General features: G+C 40.8%; 2 protein-coding genes across 6 annotated transcripts in view; both read left to right on the top strand.

Annotated features, from left to right (window-relative positions):
* The first annotated feature begins 47 nt into the window (after positions 1 to 47).
* psmd2 (proteasome 26S subunit ubiquitin receptor, non-ATPase 2) lies at positions 48 to 9,922 on the top strand. Its single transcript, XM_018684078.2, has 21 exons — positions 48 to 239; positions 1,367 to 1,423; positions 1,507 to 1,671; positions 2,053 to 2,174; positions 2,397 to 2,621; positions 2,747 to 2,905; positions 3,121 to 3,265; positions 4,684 to 4,744; positions 4,894 to 5,040; positions 5,204 to 5,310; positions 5,635 to 5,762; positions 5,980 to 6,067; positions 6,156 to 6,318; positions 6,569 to 6,670; positions 6,820 to 6,971; positions 7,128 to 7,211; positions 7,724 to 7,892; positions 8,438 to 8,532; positions 8,615 to 8,741; positions 8,888 to 9,006; positions 9,142 to 9,922. The coding sequence occupies exons 1-21, from the start codon at positions 117 to 119 to the stop codon at positions 9,322 to 9,324; spliced, it is 2,721 nt and encodes a 906-aa protein (XP_018539594.1). The 5' UTR covers positions 48 to 116; the 3' UTR covers positions 9,325 to 9,922.
* Positions 9,923 to 10,985: 1,063 nt separating this feature from the next.
* The window catches only part of LOC108888194 (eukaryotic translation initiation factor 4 gamma 1), a 36,897-nt gene continuing 27,414 nt past the window's right edge, over positions 10,986 to 20,468 (top strand). For all 5 annotated transcript variants that reach the window (XM_018684070.2, XM_018684071.2, XM_018684072.2 and 2 more), the window contains exons 1-4: positions 10,986 to 11,033; positions 18,745 to 18,797; positions 19,098 to 19,219; positions 19,664 to 19,750. In XM_018684070.2, the coding sequence (XP_018539586.1) occupies positions 19,145 to 19,219; positions 19,664 to 19,750 (162 nt within the window). In that variant the 5' untranslated portion in view covers positions 10,986 to 11,033; positions 18,745 to 18,797; positions 19,098 to 19,144. The remainder of the gene's footprint in view (positions 11,034 to 18,744; positions 18,798 to 19,097; positions 19,220 to 19,663; positions 19,751 to 20,468) is intronic.

Here is a 20,468-nt window from a genome sequence, read left to right on the forward strand (position 1 = left end):
AGCAGGGGCGGTAAAGAAAATATACAACACATTTTCCGTACTCGAGAAGAAGAAGTGGTCCCTTACCAGTCCTCCTCAGTTCCGTTTGTTAGCTTATCGTTCATAGAACCGCAACTATGGAGGAGGCAAAACAGAAAGAGAATAAGCATCCCGAAAAGACTGATGAGAAGGCTAAGGACAAGGAAAAGGGCCAGCAGCCCAAGGATAAAGATAAGGACAAAAAAGAGGAGCAAGAACTGGTAAGTGGGGGCATTTTTCTCATTCAAATCTGTGCTAAGTAACGTCACTGGAGCCAGCAGTGTTATTTTGCCTTAGTCACTGCCGCTTTGACAACATGGTTGAACAGGCCGAAGTCAGTACGTTTTAAGATAGGCTACAAATGAACTTTCATTTACTTTGTGATTGTTTCTCCTATGAAATGTCGCCGCTCCCACTTATTTATGTATTATGGTCCTTTAAAACCTGCAGATAAACTCACCCCGTTAGCTCACTTTAGCCTAGCCTAACTCAGCCGGTAAGCTAACGTTAGCTTGCCTGTTATCGCCGCTGTCTTTGCTGTCATCCGTGTTAGCTTTGCACCGTGAAGTGCAAGCGTATCGTGCTAGCTAGGATTAGCAACTGCCGACGCACTGTATGACACAGCAGCTAACGTGGAGTAAAATAAACGTCTAGACCACACAATAACAATTAACTTATCGTTAATTGTAACAACAGACTGATTTGACACTTTAACATGTAGCCGTCTTCAGGACTTAGCTAACGGTAAGCGTCATGTAGACCTTGATGCAAACATGGAAACGTAGAATTGTTGTCATTACATTGGATTGAAATTAATATTATCAGTCATAGGCTTCGTTGGCTCTAACTGTACCAGCCAGGCATTCGGTGTTCAGTTGGACAGCCACATTAAAAGTGTAATTGTACCACAGAAATCGTTTACTGTCAAAGTTAAACTGCATTCATTAGTGGTGGCTGATGGCAAGTTCTCCTCCTAATTGCTGACGCCAGATGGCACAGGTGCTTGCCCCTAACCCTAACCTCATGTAACTACAAGGTCATTAAGTCCCCAAGTTATTTTTTCATTATTATTTGTCCCTGTGGGTGCTTAGGGTATCCAAAACAACAGTGCATATTGTCCTACAGCAGCAATACTCAGGTAGTTGGCACTGTGACGTGCTGATGCATACTTTCAGCAAGGTACTACAAGAAAAGAAACACTTTCCCTACCAACAGCATATCAACTAAAAACCCCCTCCCTTTTGATGCCTGACGTAATAGTGACAGATGAATCATTGCTTTAATTTTTTTGTTTTGTGTGTTGTGTTTAGATCTTTTGTAATGTTATTCTCTTCTTTCACTACTTAAGTCAGAGGAAGATAAGCAGTTACAAGAGGACCTGGAGATGATGGTGGAGAGACTGAGTGTGAGTAGAAAATTAGATTTTTTTCCATCCACGTGTCAGGGTGTAAAAGGCAAAAACCTTCACAATTTTCTACACTTTGGCAGGAGAAGAACACAGCGCTGTACCGTCCTGCATTGGAAGAACTGCGCAGACAAATTCGCTCTTCGACCACCTCCATGACCTCAGTACCCAAACCCCTGAAATTCCTGCGCCCACACTATGGCAAGCTCAAAGAGATCTATGAAGGCATGGCCCCTGGAGAGAACAAGGTAAAGTTCTACTACTGCCAGAAAATAGAGCACTTTAAGACTTTTCAGTAGGATCACATGGAAAAAAATGGTACAGTCTCCACACAAGTGCATGGGATTGAAACTACAGCAAGCTCTTTTTTCCTCCGACAAGAAATGGAAGTGCTAAGTTTTTTCTCCAGAATAAAAAAAAAATGATATTGTTACATGTTTGTGTGGAATTTGATGAAAACCCAACATTAGAATTAATTTAAAACTGTGCATCTAAGGCAAATGTCTAATCCCAGAAATGGCATCATGATTTGGCAAAAGTATCATTATAAATGGTTAAGTTATCTCACTTTTCAGAACACTGACACTGAAAGCAATCCACAAATGAATGATGGCTGCTTGTATTTGCAGCGTTTCTGTGCTGATGTGGTGTCAGTACTGGCCATGACAATGAGCGGTGAGAGGGAGTGTCTGAAGTACCGTCTGGTGGGCTCACAGGAAGAGCTGGCCTCATGGGGACATGAATATGTAAGGTAAGACAACTAACTACCAACAGTATATGTAGAAGTCCACTGATTATTGAAGAAGCTGTAACTTAGAGAAAATACAACTCTTTGATGCTTTATTTTTTCAGTGCTGTGGTTCAGTGTGTCACACACTATATAAGAAAGCTGGGAGTGGTGGTGAAGAAATGTTTGTAGCATTTTTTGTTTGCTTAATTTCTCTGTGACAAATATTTTTTCTTCATCTGTCAGGCACCTGGCTGGAGAAGTGGCTAAAGAGTGGCAGGAGGTGGAGGAGAATGATAAGACACAGCAGGAGACGCTGCTGAAACTAGTCAAGGAGATTGTGCCCTACAACATGGCCCACAATGCTGAGCACGAGGCCTGCGACTTGCTAATGGAGATTGAGAGGCTGGACATGCTGGAGGACTATATTGATGAAAACGCATATGGCAAAGTCTGCCTTTACCTCACCAGGTACATCCAGGTTTTACAGTGCTCTGAGAATATAACCCAGTTTTTAAGCATATGAATAAAACAACTTGAATTTTTCAGTGAAATATAGTAATTTCATCTCTTAATTTTCTTCATCATTCCTCTAGTTGTGTGAGTTATGTTCCTGAGCCGGAAAACTCAGCACTGCTCAGATGTGCCCTGAACATCTTCCGCAAGTTCAGCCGCTATCCAGAGGCCCTGCGACTGGCCCTAATGCTCAATGATGTGGAGCTGGTAGAAAACATCTTCACATCCTGCAAAGACATGTAAGGATAATGGTGGTTATGATAATGATAAAAGGTGGATGAGCAATATTAAAGGCTATAAATGGATATTGCTTACATTAACACTGTGCTATCCCATTTCACATTTTATGTAATTTTAGACAGTACTTCAACTGTTTTTTAGATTCTGAGTCTCAGTGTGTCGTGTGCATGGTGTATATGAAAGACAAACCTCCTGCATTTTTTGTCCCTTACAGTGTCATCCAGAAGCAGATGGCCTTCATGCTGGGTCGCCATGGCATGTTCCTGGAGCTTAATGAGGACGTAGAGGACTATGAGGACCTGACAGAGATCATGTCTAATGTGCAGCTCAACAGCAACTTCTTGGCCCTGGCCAGAGAGGTAGGACAGAGGAGGGGAAGAAATGCACTGAGGTTTGGTTGAAAAAAAAACAAACAAAAAAAAAAAAACATTGTACTATGTTACATTTCACCTGTGCTGTGTTTGTTTGTGTATTTTAAGTTTCACTCACTAAGCTTTTAATTGTGCACTTGTAAAGACATTAATTCCACAGTCATAGTAAATATGATGAATTTTCTAGAATTGAAAGTTCTTTATCAGGCCCTTAAAAATACTCTTACAGAGTTTTCAAAATGCGCCGGATATTTATTTATAGACACTTGAAGCTGGATACATGTTTGTGCTGATGAGTCACATCTAGGGCTGCATATCACGGGTCTGAAATATCAGACTGTTAACAAAAAGAAAAGCTGTCACTAAAAGCATAGAGGAAAAATGAACATCTAAATTTAGACACTGAGCAAGGAGTTGACATTCAGTGGGCAACTTAGCAAATATGGCATAAGTCAAGTGAATGGTCCTGGAACGCCTGTACAGTGAAACAACTGCAGGCATAGAATGCCATAGAATGCTAACTTATATAAGATATACAAAGTATCGTTGTTATTGATCAGCAGTATTGTAATTGAAAGTAAGAGGGAACTTATACTTAATTTTTACATAGAAAAGCAGATGTGGTTGTCATAATAATTGCACTGTATGTGATAAAGGGATGCATCGATTTAACTTTTTCTCTCCCAGTACTGATTCCTGTGCCTTACGTCAGGATATCCTCTGATATTGAGTACTGTGCTCAGTGCTTTCCTTTTCCCAAATTAAAAATCTGTAAATATCACTTTGTGGAGCTCCTTGGAGTCATTATGATGTAAGGTAACATGAAGTCAGAGGGCTGGCAAAGAAGACTTCATCAGATTCCCTTTGTGACCAAATGACTCTAACAAACAGTAGAAACACTGACTTCTTTAATAACACTGACAAAACACCTGTGTGTGTGTTATTAAGGTCAGTATTGGCAATCATACAATCCAACATATCAGTGTTATATCCATATGGTCAAGGAAAACTGGCATAGTGTTCTTTTGTTAAAAAAAAAAAAGAAGACAGAGCATAAGGGATTTACAGGTGCCAAGGATTAAAATTAGAATGAGCTGAAAAGCAAGAGTGCATTGTGTGTTGGATAGTTGTGAAAAAAGAGTTTTGGGGATATTTTCAGGAAGGAAGATTTAGATAAATAGTATGTGGGGGAGATAAGCGGTATAATGAATGAAAGGTTGATCGCAACTTGAAATGGGGAAAGGAAATTTTAGAGGGATAACTGAAAGGATGATAATGCACGATTCACAGCAGCAAGTTTGGGATTAGAATATCAGCTCATTACTTTCTAATAGCTTTTAGTTTCTCAATATGACTCAACACATTTCACCTTCTTATTAATGGCACACTCATCTTGTCTTCCCCAGTTGGACATCATGGAACCCAAAGTCCCAGATGATATCTACAAAACACACCTGGAAAACAACAGTGAGTCCATGTGGTTAGATAGAATGCTACGTGTGAACGTTATGTGGTTTAGTAACCACTGTGAAGTGAACTGAAAGTTATTTTTGAACATTAATGGTGAAAATGTACAATTTAGCCATCTTGAATGACCCTTATGCTGTATGTGACAGGGTTTGGAGGCAGTGGCTCCCAGGTGGACTCTGCTCGTATGAACCTGGCGTCCTCCTTTGTGAACGGCTTTGTCAATGCAGCTTTTGGACAGGACAAGCTGCTCACAGATGATGGCAACAAGTGGCTATACAAGAACAAGGACCATGGTAAAAGAAAACGCACACAAATACAGTAGCAGTTGTAGTAGAAGGCCTTCTAGCCATATAACTAAACTGGACTTCACTTTCTTGAATTATCTGCTATACTGACACGTGAATATTCATGGTGATTTTTGTTGTCCGTGACCAACAATAATATAAATGTCTTCAGGCATGTTGAGCGCTGCAGCCTCTCTGGGTATGATCCTCCTGTGGGATGTGGATGGTGGTCTGACCCAGATTGACAAATACCTCTACTCTTCTGAGGACTACATCAAGGTAAACATTAGGCCAGGAAGTACAGGAAACTTTCAGAATTCAGATAATGATATGGTGGGAACAGCACAATCTTTTTACGCTGAGCTGTTAAAATAATCAGTGTCCCATTTCAACTCTATTAATTGTTCTGCACCTCTGATTTTAATATGTTGTCAGTTTTTAATGAGCTACTCTATATGCCTTCAGTCAGCCGAATTCATTGAATTGACTGGATTACAACTGTGTCTTTATTTACCTGTGAATTTCACTTTCTGAACAACAAAAGTTATTCTCAGGCTTATTACCAATAAAAATGAAGCACTCATGGTGTCTCCCTCTGTGCAGTCTGGTGCCCTCCTAGCCTGTGGCATTGTAAACTCGGGTGTAAGGAACGAATGTGACCCAGCTCTTGCCTTGCTTTCTGACTATGTCCTCCACAACAGCAATGTCATGAGGATAGGAGCCATCTTTGGGTCAGTACAATTTTCTTCTTCTCTTCTAAATTATACAAGGCCATTTTAGTGCTGCATATAGCTTTTAAATTCTATTTTTTGTTAAGTTTTCGCTACTTATCTGTATGTATCTCTCTAGTCCGTTTGTTGTCCTGTTGTTAAAACTTGAGTCTCTTCTCTGGGCATCAGTAGAGTATTATCTTATGATGGCAGATTGTGACTTGTGTGTGTTTTTCAGACTGGGCCTGGCCTATGCTGGCTCCAACAGGGAGGATGTCCTTTCACTGCTTCTCCCAGTCATGGGAGACTCCAAATCCAGCATGGAGGTATGAATATGTGTTTTGTGTTAAGGACTCTTCTCATTCTGTATATGTTCAGTTTAGCAACATTCAGGTGTGTTTGTTTAATATCCAGGTGGTTGGAGTGACAGCACTGGCATGCGGTATGATCGCAGTAGGGTCATGTAATGGCGACGTGACCTCCACCATTGTCCAGACCATCATGGAGAAGAACGAACAGGAGCTGAAGGACACATATGCCCGCTGGCTGCCTCTAGGCCTGGGTCTCAACCACCTGGGTAGGTAAAGGGAGCCACAGGCTTCAACATAACTGTATTAAATACCTTCAGATTGTTCAGAACTGTGAGCTGTATTGGCTTAGGGGCCACAGAAGAAAAAATACACTAATAGATGATGTGACTGCTTTTTCTGAATCAGTTTGTGTAGGTTAAAATCTGTTGTAGAGGTTAGTCCCACTACTACTGCATCTTTTCCCCTTTACCTTAATGTTTCTCTATCTGTTGTATTTGTGTCATGCACTGTCCCTAGGTAAAGGAGAAGCAATTGAGACAACCCTGGCAGCCCTACAGGTTGTGCCTGAACCTTTCCGCAGCTTTGCCAACACACTAGTCGATATCTGTGCATATGCAGGTCAGTCTCTCAGTACTTTATAGTGATTTAGTTATTTGCACACATGCAGATTCACTTCCTTATAGGTCAACCATATACAGACCTATATCTACTGATTTTCCAGGGCTGCCATAACTCACTCTAATAATTTGTTTTCCCCTCCATCTCAGGTTCTGGTAATGTGCTGAAGGTGCAGCAGCTTCTCCATATCTGCAGTGAGCACTATGAAGCCAAGGAGAAAGAAAAAGAGGAGGACAAGGACAAGAAGGACAAGAAAGACAAAGACAAAAAGGATACCGCTGCTGACATGGGCTCCCACCAGGTAAGGACTAATTTATTACCACAATTATCCACACGGATCACTTATTTACCTACATTACATGGCATTTAGTTGTTCCTTTATCAGCTATATTTTAGATGTGTGGATGTTTCCTATTTGTAAAAAGGAGATAACAGTTTATTTATGATTTCCTATCAGGGTGTAGCCGTCCTTGGTATTGCCTTGATTGCCATGGGGGAGGAGATCGGCTCTGAAATGGCACTGCGAACATTTGGACATCTGGTCAGTATCACTGCTTACTGTCAGTTTTCTATTATTATTTTTTTATTATTATTATTATTATTTACCTTAACTAAATGCATTATTGTTCCCCCATATCATATCCTCTAAACCTTTCCTATTGCTTTGATCTACTTCATGTTGTTCCTTCTACTATTTCTGTTTGAGGAGGAGAGGCCTTTTTGCCTGGCTATCTCGACAAAACTGTGCTTTCATATTTTCACACCCTATCGCACCCTTTTTGTCTTTTGATCCTCATTGCATCATCCCTCGTTTGATCCTCTCCCTACAGTTTTCTCTGTTGTGATCTGTCATTTATTGCTCTGTTTTTACTCAACCTAAAGTTCTTAATGAAATCAGACTAGGAACATAGCTTGAGAATTCCTTTCTGTCATCTGTCAGCTATGTATACTGGGGTGTGACAGCATAAGTGGGTAATAAAAAATAATTAAAGCCACATTTGCATCTCAGCGATGAGTTAACACTCTTTATTTTCTCTGTATTTATTCCATCAGCTGCGCTATGGTGAGCCCACCCTGAGGCGAGCAGTGCCCCTCGCCCTGGCTCTCATATCCGTGTCTAACCCTCGTCTCAATATCTTGGACACCCTCAGCAAGTTTTCCCATGACGCTGACCCCGAGGTCTCTCACAACTCCATCTTTGCCATGGGCATGGTGGGCAGTGGTACGTAGGATTCTGGCTATTACATGGAATAATGTTAACTGTGTTGTAATGGCTGCCACAATATCAAACCCTGTATGAATTCATGTCTCGAAATGTTTAACCTGAGGGCTTTCATAAGCCATAGCCTATTTTTTAATACAAATAAATTGCTAATTTTTGTTATGTGTTACAATAATGGAACATGTAAAACCTATACCATTCAGTAATGAAATAACATATATAAAATGCGCTTAAAGTGGGTTTGATTATGTTACAGTTACTGTGAGTGTTTCCAGTTCACTATTGTTACTTATTTTACATAGTGGCTTATTATGCTCAAGCTTTGAAACTCAACAAATTGAAAACTTTACAAAAAGTATCTGTCCTCATAAAAATGTATTTATTCCTTACATTAACAGCTGACCCCACTGAGCACTGAATATTGAAGGTGTATTTTACATACTTGCCATTTTCAGTGATGCACAGTGCCGCCTCCTCTGGGAGAGCCTCAAGTGTCAACTTCCTTAACACGTTTAACAGGCTCCTCATTTTTTCCATTTCCTCAGGCACAAATAACGCCCGTCTGGCCGCCATGCTGCGGCAGCTGGCACAGTATCACGCCAAAGACCCTAACAATCTCTTCATGGTCCGGCTGGCTCAGGTGGGTGGCTACACAAAAGGCACTCTGTACCAGACAGTGTGTTTGAGTGACTATTGACTCTCTGCTGTTTGTGCCTCCACAGGGTCTGACTCATTTGGGCAAAGGCACACTGACACTCTGTCCCTACCATAGCGACAGGCAGCTGATGAGCCAGGTTGCCGTCGCTGGACTGCTCACCGTGCTCGTTTCCTTCCTCGATGTCAAGAACAGTCAGTTTATTTTCCTCCTGCTTGCCTCAGCTCTCTGTTTCCGCACACTTAACATTGTCCATTATGGTTATACAATTTGAAGGTAGTATTCGTTAGTGATTTTCCTGTGTTAATATTCCCCCTGGTGTTCATTGTGTGCATTACAGTAATCCTGGGAAAATCTCACTATATTCTGTACGGCCTGGTAGCAGCCATGCAGCCACGTATGCTGGTCACGTTTGATGAGGAGCTCCGACCACTGCCTGTGTCTGTCAGAGTTGGACAGGTAAAGTCAAGGATAATTACTCTGAGAAATGTTAAGACTAAAAAATGTAAACATTTATGAAAATGAAGTTTACAGACTTTCAAAAAGGAAAAGATCTCTTCATCTAATGAATTTGTTTGTATGATCTGTGTCCAGGCTGTGGATGTCGTGGGCCAGGCAGGCAAGCCAAAGGCCATCACAGGTTTCCAGACTCACACCACACCAGTGTTGCTGGCCCATGGAGAGAGGGCTGAGCTGGCTACAGAGGAGTACCTCCCTGTTACCCCTATCCTAGAGGGCTTTGTTATCCTCCGCAAGAACCCCAACTACGAAACCTAGACAGCACCCAAAAAAACATTCTGGCTGGTTTCTCCCTCTGTTTGTAAGGTAGCCCTCCATGGATCTTGGCAGTTGCTATATTTTGTTGTTTACTGAATAGTTGAAAACAGTGAGGCAGGCCAGTCCTTCTTCCTTGCTTTGTCTTCTAGTCATCTGTGGCCCAGCTCCAGCACTCAGTAGAAATTGATGGTTGGGGTCTGGTTAATTGGACTGGTATGACACAGAGAGGGTTAAACTGGGACCTTATCCACTCTTCATAGATGGTTACCTCATTACTCTAAGTCTGATCCACCTCTCCCACATGTACTGAATCAGCTGTTTGACTGATCGGGGGCCTCCTCAAAAGTGGGGACTGTTCACCACCCTACCGTATGTTTCAGCCATCAGTAAACAAATAACAACTGCTCAGTCCATATCAGTGCTAAAGATAAGTTTTTTTCCCCACTACTTGCATCTTAAGTCATTTTTTTGTAATTACAACATTTAAAAGTATGTATTCTTCACCATGTTTTTTTGTTTGGGGGTTGGGCGGGGTTTGTTAGAGTACTGTACAAGGTTGAATCAAAAATAAAAACTCATCCACATAGTGGAAATGTGATGGCTGTGTGTTGTTTTGATTTAGGTTCAAAGTATGTCATGAAACTTGGTTATTATTTACTCAAACTCAGAAGTGGTCATTCAATTTCAGCTTGTTGCAGGTTTTCTACAAGAAGAAGCAAAGTCTTGGATACAGAATACACATACAAATATATACACTTATGTATATATTTATAGAGGAGAGTAATGGCAGCAGTAGTTTTGAATTGCTTATTTATATCAACTGTATGTAACTCTTGACCTGGAGAATGCCATTAATAGAATAGATTGATGCATCATTTTAACAGTGGTGCATTATGTTTCACAGTTAAATGTGATGTTTTATTTGCTTTTTTCTAATGAAGGGGGTTTATTTTTGTGCGTGTTTGAGATCATAATATACTTGTTAGCAGAAGTGAATTAATAGAATATACCAGCGCTGTAACCTGCAGTGGATATTTAATACTCATAACTGCAATTATGCTTGTGGCTGTTAGACACAAAATGTTAGCTTTTGAAATCAGTCCATTAAATGTTTTTTTGTGAATATCTATGAACCACATTTAAAACTAAGGTTTCCCAGATAGTAGATTATGTAAGTGAGCCTGTTAATTGTCTGAAGAAATAATCCCCTGGAAGAAACAAATGCCTTGATCATTTTTGCTTTGATCATTATATGCATGTTTCCTAAACAGTGGCTGATTAGTTATTGCTTCAGCCTATAGAGGACCTCCAATCCAAAATACAAGACAATGCTTGTCTAATTGCTCTATGCAGACCATTTTTAAATATACACTAACAGAAACTGTACTATAATAATTTCATTACAAGAGTCATTGTTATAAATGATTGGAACCTAGTTGATGCTGATGTTTTCTATGATGGGAAATGGGAACTTGGGTTTATTTTAGGAACAATGATTACATGTCTTAAATAATATGTTAATATGAAAACGTGTCCAAACATATTAGTCACAAGCAAATACAATAAAGATACGACAATAGAGTATTTCCCAGCCGAGAACACGATTACTGGGAAAGTTTCACGTGATGGGATTTTGCCGGAATTACCTTGCTACCGGCTTCCGGGAAGATTTTCCGTCCGTCCGGCTCTGCGGACTCAAGGAGAGAAAGGTAACGCTACGGTCCTAAGCTGTATTCTTCATTAAAACGCCTATTTTTTCAGATGAATGTCAAGTCGCTGCCACATAGAGACACTCTAAGGGCATTCGGCTGTACGTTTCACCTTTAATGTGGAGATGCACTTATCTGTGGTGACTTTCTTAGGTGGTTTCTGCTGACTGGTGTTCCTGCTGTGTTTTCAGGGATTAGCTAGCTAGCTCGTTGCTAGCATTCCATGCGAAGACGACGTGGGTGTTCTTTCTTCACTTTAGCTAGTTCAGCTAGCAAGTTAACATTGGTATAGACAGCCAAGTTGAGTCCTTACTTCTGTGTTTAGAAACACGTTATATCATTTCTGTATATGTTGTATATGACACGCGACAAATAGACTGTCGCATCGCAGTGTTGATGCTTTTGCCGGTTAGCGCAATGTATGCTATTAGCTACCCAACTACTTGCTAGCTAGCTACACAGAAGGCTTTATAGGTAACAGTAGGTTAAATCACTCTGGTTGTGTTGATGTCGTGTTTTTGGTTGTTGTCCGCCTCCTAACATTAGGTTTTGGAGCTTGTGTACTCATGTGCCAGCATGGCTTCATATAAAGATATGTCTGTTGACAGTTGTGATTGTGAATATCATGCATACTGATAACTTGATACCTGAAACCATGTGATGATGATGTAGATTTAGATGCCAGCAATCTGAAACCATTTGCGTTAGGCGGTAAAGTATGGAAAGGTGGTTAAAAGATCACAATTCCTCCAGTTATCCAGACAACCAAAAATACCTGACACTAAATGTTGTCAAATATTTAGTGGCAGCTGTAACATGCATGCAAGAAGTACGAGACTGCTGGTGGAGGATACGCAGGGTGATTGGAGACTGATTTGACAGAACAGTTGTTTTGAACCTTGAAGCCTGTGGCACCTTTATTAGGGCCTTGCTGAGTGAGGTGACAGGTAGCTGTGCCCTCACATTAGCCGCCATGGGAGTTGTGCCACACGAGAAGTTGGCAAATATGAGATTTCCTATCAGCATCTCCCAACAACCAGCATCCCTTTTTAATGCATCTTAATGCAGTGTAAACGTATTCTGTCGCAGTGGTGATGTTGCTGTTAAACTGGGCGATGTTTGGCTGCGAAGTGAAACGGAGGTGGCTGACTCAGTCTGGCTAGTTACAGTACTCATCTTTGTCACGACACCGTTGACAGCGCTATTACTGTGTTCATAACTAGTTAGCTAAAGCTTTCCAGCATAGTTAGCGACTGAATGTCTGTAGCATGTTGAGATATTGAATACGATCGTACGAGCTAACAACCAGTAGCGACCTCCTTAGCTTGACAGTTATCTAGGTTAGTATTCCCATTCATTGTCACGGCTGCCGACACGTCTGTCCTCGTCGCTGACTCCCTGAAACATCGTTTGTTAGGTACGGTTTGTGTCTTTCATGAAATAGACGGTTGTCAAGGCTGATGTCGGCTGAGGTGTGGCTGGCATGAAGCCGGCAGCTGTGATGTGCATCGCGCCAATAGCAGGAGAAACCACGTGGTAAATCCAGATTGGGCCTATGAAAGTTAGCAACATGGCTAACAGCACAACATACAGCATCACGTATTGCACACATATTTATAGGTCTTTTGGCAAGACTTGCGTGTGTACTATGATCCCATGCAAATAGCTGTGTTTGTCGTGCGTTGTGTGCCTGAGTAGACTGGCAGACACGCCCCTGTGTCACAGCAGAAGTGTCCTACAGATTTACTATACCTATACCGGTCTGTTACCACTGGATACCAAGCCTGGAATGAACGTCGCAGTTGTCTTCCGACGCTAACATTGTGTCTGGCTGCTTATTTAGGGGCGGCATCCCTGGTATGTTCACATTTAAACCGTTTTGATGATCACTTCACCCTGTGTGCTCCGGCTGGCACGAGGCAGGTGTTGAGGAGTGCAGACATGTGACCTTAGCTGAGATTGTGGGTCCAAAATGGATCTTGTGTCTTATGCATGACACTTGGATAACAGAGCTGATGTGGACAGATGTTTGTCCGATGTCTTTGTCTATCTACAAAATCTTTGTATACCACTCATCAGTCCAATACTATGCAGTGGTCTTAGACAAGCTTTAGCCACGGGGAATGAATGAAGCTAGTAGCAGTAAGAGCACTCACAGGATAAATGCATGATGTGTCAGAACCAGGCTGTCACAGTTTGCCTGACATAAGGACACTACTGAGCTTCCTGTTGTGAAAATCGAAAGGCTAGAGTCTGGGCATGTGTGGGTTTTGGCAGAATGTTATTTAACCAGAGGAATGGGGGAAGAACAGTCTGTGCTGGTGTGATGCTGTGTCACTGGAGCTAAACTTTCACTGTCTTTGCATCCTTCTCAGCTTGAAATGTCTGACCGAAGCCACATTTGTGTTTAAGTGCTTGTCACTGACACTTAATGGTTGGAAATATGATAATGGCAAAGCAGTTTTGTTTTAAGTATAGACCAATTTGCAGTGGTAAAGAGCAGTATTGTATTGACTATTTGTTCTGTTAAATCTGTGTCACTCAGTGTTGTTTAGTTTTTAAGCTGCTATGACTTTGTGTTAGTGTTTGTTTGTTTGTTTTAAATATGAAGATTACTTGTCATGAGGAGTAGTAGACAACCTGTGAAAACAGTGGTGCCATGTCCTCTGTGGCTCTGGAGGGATCATTTTAAAGACAGATAAAAACCCTGATGATGTTGTCAGGGTTCTCTCAGGTTAGGTTTGAGACTTTAAATTTGTAGCCGAAATCTTCCATTATAAAGCGGGAGTGTTGAGTTTAAAAGATGTGGGTATTTACCAGACAGGGATTGTCTAATGTCAGGTGCTATGTGTTTGCATCATGGGAGTGTATTATTCAGTGTCTTTGGAATTTAACCCAGACTATGGCACCGTGGAAATCCATCAGCTAGTGTTCATAACTCTCTTTAGGTCATCAAACTCTGTATAGGCCTAATTTGCTCTAAATGTATTGGTTCCACCTATAAAGGGTTCACCAAAACACTGTTCTGTTTTACCTAACAGACATGCTACTTCCCCTTTTCTGCAGCCTAAATTCCAGCTATAGATTTACAGTTAAATTGATCCAGCTGAGTGAAGTAAAGCCTGCCACCACTGGAGTGTTTTGTGTCACTGTGTTACTACCACAGCCAACACTGTGGCTCTGTGGCAGGTACAGATTGCTATTTCAGCCTGCAGGCCAGTGAGCCATGTATAACAGAGGAGTTACTGAAAGTATAAGTGAGACGCAATAAGCTTTTAGCAATGGCAGAGGAAACAGTTTGTGCATTGTGTATTATGACATTATAAAGTATCTTGAAATCTACAGTAGGCCATGAACTCCCAAAGCCAGTGACTCATGTATTTTTTTACTGATGTCACCAGGAAGTAAAGTTTGCTTAACTTTCAGCATAGGTAATATTTGGGAAAGCAGTAAACACTTTATTTAACAACAAAGTTGCACTGGGTACAGTTAGGCTAAATCATGGCTGCACAGTGACAAACTCACAGTGGTTACACCCTCTATACTGTAGGTGACATGACAGCCAACTTCTTCAACAAACTTTTCCTCCCCTCTACTCCTTAGTAGGTCATGCGAGTGCATGCAGAGGCTTATGCAACAGTTGAATGAGCATGTTTCACCAGCGGTGTTGCTGGTGGCTGGATCTCCACGGTGCTGCATGTCAGACCAGCTCGAATGACTGGACTGTGTATGATTTAGTTGTGGGGTGGGGGTGTCTTGCATTAGCTCACATAACTCCCCTAAAATACAGATTCCTGCAAAAATGAGGGCCTATGCAGTACCCCTCTTTGTTAGTTCTGCAATGCTGCAGACTGTACCCAGGATTTGTGCTCATTACTCATTTTCATAAGTTCTGCAGACTAACGTGTGTGGTGTTGATGGTGTGCGTCGCTGGCACAATGGTTGTTTAAAGATTCCGACCACATCTCAGTACTTCAGGGCAAAGCATTTCCCCAAATACCTAAAGGTTTTAAAGTAGTGTGTTCACCAGTGAGAGGAGTAAAGCCTCTAAGGCAGTGTAGGTTGTTAGTCTGAGACCCTATTTTAGCCCTGAGAGTGTTTACTCAGCATTTCATCGCCCAGCTAGCCCCGCTCAGTCTGACAGTCTTTCTGTCTGTGGATGAGCCTTTGAAGTGCTGTTTGTCACCCCTCTTTTTTTAAACCCATCTTAAATTAGTTTTTCACAAGTAAGATTTGAATGATAAAGTTACACATACAGTGATGGAATTTACATTACACATACTTAAATCTACATCCTCTCTTATATTGCTGCTGTTCTCCAAGCCCTAAGGTTCCAGCACGCTGGGGATGAGTCTATCGTCGATGTAACTCAGTGTTTTTCTAAGCCAGAGATTTCATCTGGCAGCATGGGAACCCTCACTTAGTTAAAATCCATTATCTTTTCGTCCTCTTTTGTTTGTGTGTTGAAAGTCATGGTAACAGTGGTGATTACAACCATTACTGCAGCGTGATTTCCTCTTCTCTGAAAAAAGAAAAAACACCCTGATTCATCATGACTCAGGCTTTTTACACTGCTGCTTCTGTGTGTGTGTGTGTGTGTGTGTGTCAGGGAATGGGGGAGTATGTGTGTGTCAGTGGCAGAGATAATGTAAGCTTCTGCTATAAATACCAAATGTGTCACTATTGCAAAGACCATAACCTAAGGAGGATTACCACACTGGAATCAGGAAATGACCCTTGAATCAGTGGGGTGGCGGTTTTTATGTAAAAATGGTCTAAATAGTTTTAGCTATTCTGAGAAAAACTGCATTATATAGAGGTGGTACAGTAGCAAAAACATTCAAAGGAAGTATGCCAGTGGGAAAACAAAAAAATATTCTTGGAGGTGCAGTTGAAATCAAGTCAGGTTTGGTTAGACAAACTGATGTGATACGTTAGATTGGTGTCGGCAATAGTGGCCTAATTACTGTAAATGGATTGTGAATTGGCCAGGCATGCCCCACATTAAACACTGTTTGTTTGTCAGTGTTATCATAAAATTTTAACAGTGCAAGTCTGTAAATCTGTGACAAACCCACAATATAATTCAAATGAATTAATGAATAAAGTCAGTTTAAATCAATGAGGTAAACACATTTTTAACTAGAGATAGATTAAAGAGCATTGGTATCAGTCTGTATGTTGCTGATCACATCTCTTGACTTAGAAAACAGATACTCTGTTTTCACAGTGTGGAATCTTCCACTTATATGAAGATGGTCAAAATGGTAACTGCAATAAATAATGCAGAGCTGACAGGTTTAACACCAAGTGTGACCCTATATGTGACACAGAACCTTTTTTAATGTCACAGACATTGTCATACAGTTGATTTTGGTCATTGATTATAATGTAAATGTGATAATGTGATTGGATTAAATGAGAAAACTTTCATGCATGTCACTTTGTCAATCACCAGTCCTCTGGGTGCACTGGTGGAGGTCATTTAAGTGTTAAAGGAGACATTTTGACGTAAATGCACTTCTTTGCCAATTTCCTTTATTTTCCTGACAAGCTAGTATTTCCTTTCTCTTTTTCAGTTAAGGAAATGTACCAGTTGTGCCCTTTTCACCACTCAACAAAGTTAAACATTAAATTTCCTTCTCCATATATCCAGCATCCAGTTATGATGCTGCAGTTTCTTTTGCAGACAGTTAACAAAACTCACTTCAGTTTGGCCTCTGGTTTCAAATACATTTTGCAGAACTGTAAGAATGAAAGTTCTGTGACAAAGTCATAGCAGGTAATTTCAAGTATTTTGTGAATAAGTGAACATGCAAAAAAATTCAGATTATCAGTAACTTGCTCTGAAGATTTGTTCTGGTAATTAACAATACTTTATCAAGCATTATGGTAAGTATACTGTATACTACAGTTTATAATTAAGGAATTAAATTTGCCGCAAAGACCAAGATGATTTTAACACACGCATTCTCTTTGTTCATTTCAGTTCTGTTCGGAGATGATGTTTAAGTTTACCCTCTCTTTGTAGATATTTATTATAGGCACAAATAATGTCTGACTGGTTCACCAATAATCAAGATCTATTCTGAGCAGACTGTATTTTAACATGATGCTTTCTGGGTATAAGAGTAGAACTGAAAAGCTTTTTGGCTCACCATATAGATGGAACCTGTACACCTGTGCTGCTCAGTTAGGGTTAATTGCATTAAAAAGGTAATAAAATAACCTGTGAACACCTCCGGTCCGGGTTGTGTCTAATGCACCATGGCTCTACATGGTAAGGAATTGACTGAAGAAACCAGACTGTGAGACCTCATAAAGACATCACAGGGTACAAGGGCATCAGTAGACTTATGGACATGAGCTGAAACACAGTTGCAACAGGGGTTAGGTAGGTATAGGGAGAGTCATACTACCAATAACAGAAGGCACAGTGTCCGCCTCAGAGACTGATGCCACGCACAGTACAGTACTTATACAAGCTGGCATTGAAAAACAGATGGGTAGGTGTGTTTGACTTGACACAAGGATTATCTGCAGACAGTGGTGTCTCAGCATCTGCTGACAGTGCGAAGGACATTACTTCTACGTATGGCATCGAAGAAGAAATCAATTGCTCACAAAACTGCAAGATTAAACTTTGCCAAAAAGCATGAATTATGAATATTGGAAGCACACTCTTTGGTCAGATCAAAATAAATTGGTTTGGGTCAGATCGGGTCCAGTGTGTTTGGTGTAGACCTGGCCAGGACTATCACAGTCACTGCATGGTACTCCCTGTGAAACATAGAGGTGGAAGTGTGCTGGTACAGGGCTGCATGAGCGCAAGAGGCATAGGGGAGATAACATCTATTTATGGCACTATGAATGCAAGTTTTATACCCAAATACTGAATGAAAAGACAACTCCAGTCTCGAGGAGCTTGGCAGGAGAGGAATTTTCCAATGTGACAGTGTATTGTGTTTGATCCCAAACATAATGCAGAAACTACACAAGGGGTTTTAAAGAAGTAAAAAGTGAAAATCATGACCTGGACAACAAGTATGTCCCTTACTTGAACCCAACAGAGCAAATTTGGAGTACATGGTAGAGCAACAAGCCCCCTCAAGCAAATGAAGATGATGAATATCTCACCACAGATCTGTGCAAGACTGGTTTGAACCTGTCATCAAAAATAAAGACAGACATATAGAATATAAATTAAATATTAAAAATATTTAAAAAATAAAAAAATCTCACTAATGAAAAGTGTGCAGTTGTTTATTAGTTCTGGACCTTTCATTATTGTGAAATATTTCTTTGGTTAAAAACAAAATTGTATTAAATGGAGAGGATTTGTAACATTTTAGCAATATTAACCAGGCGTCACTAGTTTTGTTCTGTACTGTGATAATGCTCTGGTTAGTGGGCCATCTCAAACTGGTATTCATCAGAAATGAGTATATGATAAATTTTCTGCTCTTAGGATAATCTTAATGTCATCATAACATGTTGGACTGTAAAATTTGGTACTTGTGTAATCAGAAACACCTGTTCTCAGAAACACCTGTTTCGGTATGCCACTTAGGATCCTCTTAAGTTAAAAAAATAAAATAAAAACATCAGGTTGTTGCAGTTGCTGTAAACACTGTAAAAAGTAACCTGAAATGTGCTATTGGCCAACACATGCTCCTTGGTAACAAGGCTTCTCCCTCTGCCTGTCTTGTAGGACAAACCGTTCCTCAGTGTAACCAGACTTAGGACCTAAAAGGATTCATAAATGTAAGTATTCTGATGAGCTGAGACTGTTAACAGGAAATATTAAGTTTGGGTTTACCCTCCTGTTTAAGGAGGAGGAGGCTGAGTTATGTTGATTTTATTCTTGAAGAGGTATGCAAGTAAACCTCATTCTCTAATAATAAAATGTACCACATCCCACTCTATCCCTCTGCTGCACATAGTGTTACATTGTCACCCACTGTCACCCATCAGGCCTCATCACAGTGGTGTAGGCCGTGACAATAATTTCTGAAATGGTTTGGATTTTCCTATTATTAAACCTCTTATTCTCTCTTTGTACAGATTTGTACACAGGTCCACATCTGCCTCCCCATGCAGAACTCCATGAAATGAATAAAGCACCGCAGCCTATAACGGGACCCCCCTCCACCCCCCACCCTGCCCCCTCCCCTGGCCTGTCACAGGTAATGATCCCTGATACTTCACTGTCTGTATTGGCTCCTTAAGGGCATGTTGCTCTATCCTGCTTTGTTCCTCATAGAAAATGGGCTGTTGTAGCAGCATTTTTGTGCACATAATGAAAAGCAGATCACACAACAATGTGCTTTCTTTGGTGGAGACTTTCAACCATGTCTCAGAAGGTGCCACGACATAGTTGTTGTATTCTTTATAATCAATTAAGAAAGCCACCCCTCCTACTTAAGATACAGTGTATATTCCAAAGAACTTACTTTTATGCCCTTTGTCTTCTCTCAAGTAACTTAAATATGAAAAGATGCTGGTAATAGGGAAAAAGTAAATAACCTGAACACAAATATTGGCCTCAGTATATGTTCACCTGTTGACCACTCCCTGTTCCTCCTGTGTTCCACTCTTCTGCTGTTGATATCACTTCCTGTCTCTTGCAGCCCTCATTCTCCTCTGGGCAGCCCCCTTCTGTTGTGTTTGCCACCCCACCGCCTCCACAAATGAACCCAACACCACAGCCCCGACAGGTAGGCCTGCCCACTACGCACTGCAGCACAGTGGTGGACTTTCACCCCCCCCAACCAAAAAAAAGAGTACTTATATCACATATCAGAGACAGTAATTCTCAAATTATTAAATCAGTCAGCTAAACTGCACCTTTCCAATTCATCCCTGTTTCATCCCCCTCCACACAAGTCTGGTGCATTGTAAATCTTAAGTTTTGTTTATTTTAATTCCTGACCCTCACTTTTGTCAGAGGAGTGACAGACAAACCAATCTGGATAAAAAGCTGGGATAGAGAGTGTCAAGGTCTTCTCTTCATGCTGCAAATGTCCTTGTGTGCGAGTTTGGCATAACTGCTGCTCACTGTTGCTATCTGAAATCCTCCCAGTGGAGAACATAGTGTATAGTCTACTGAATCTATGTGTGAATTTCTTAGAATGCCTACATGTCTGTTTGCCTACTTCTCACCAGTTCTGCACCATTTTAGCCATCAGTGTCAGCCTGTCCTTTGTGCTCTGCCTCACAAAGTATAACAGCTTAGTGTGCTACATGCTCATAGTGGCCTGATCTACATGATTTAAACCCCTTTCTCTCTTTTACTCATTAATGCTGCTGAATGCCTCAGAGCTCAAACAGCAATATATTTTGTTTTAGACTTGTTAACAGTCTTATTTATAGTTATTGATTATTTTGAAGAATTATAAATTAGAAAATGCCAGGCCAAACAAATCAAGAAAAAGT

This window comes from Lates calcarifer, linkage group LG21, assembly GCF_001640805.2.
Source record: "Lates calcarifer isolate ASB-BC8 linkage group LG21, TLL_Latcal_v3, whole genome shotgun sequence".
Taxonomy (NCBI): Eukaryota; Metazoa; Chordata; class Actinopteri; family Centropomidae; genus Lates; species Lates calcarifer.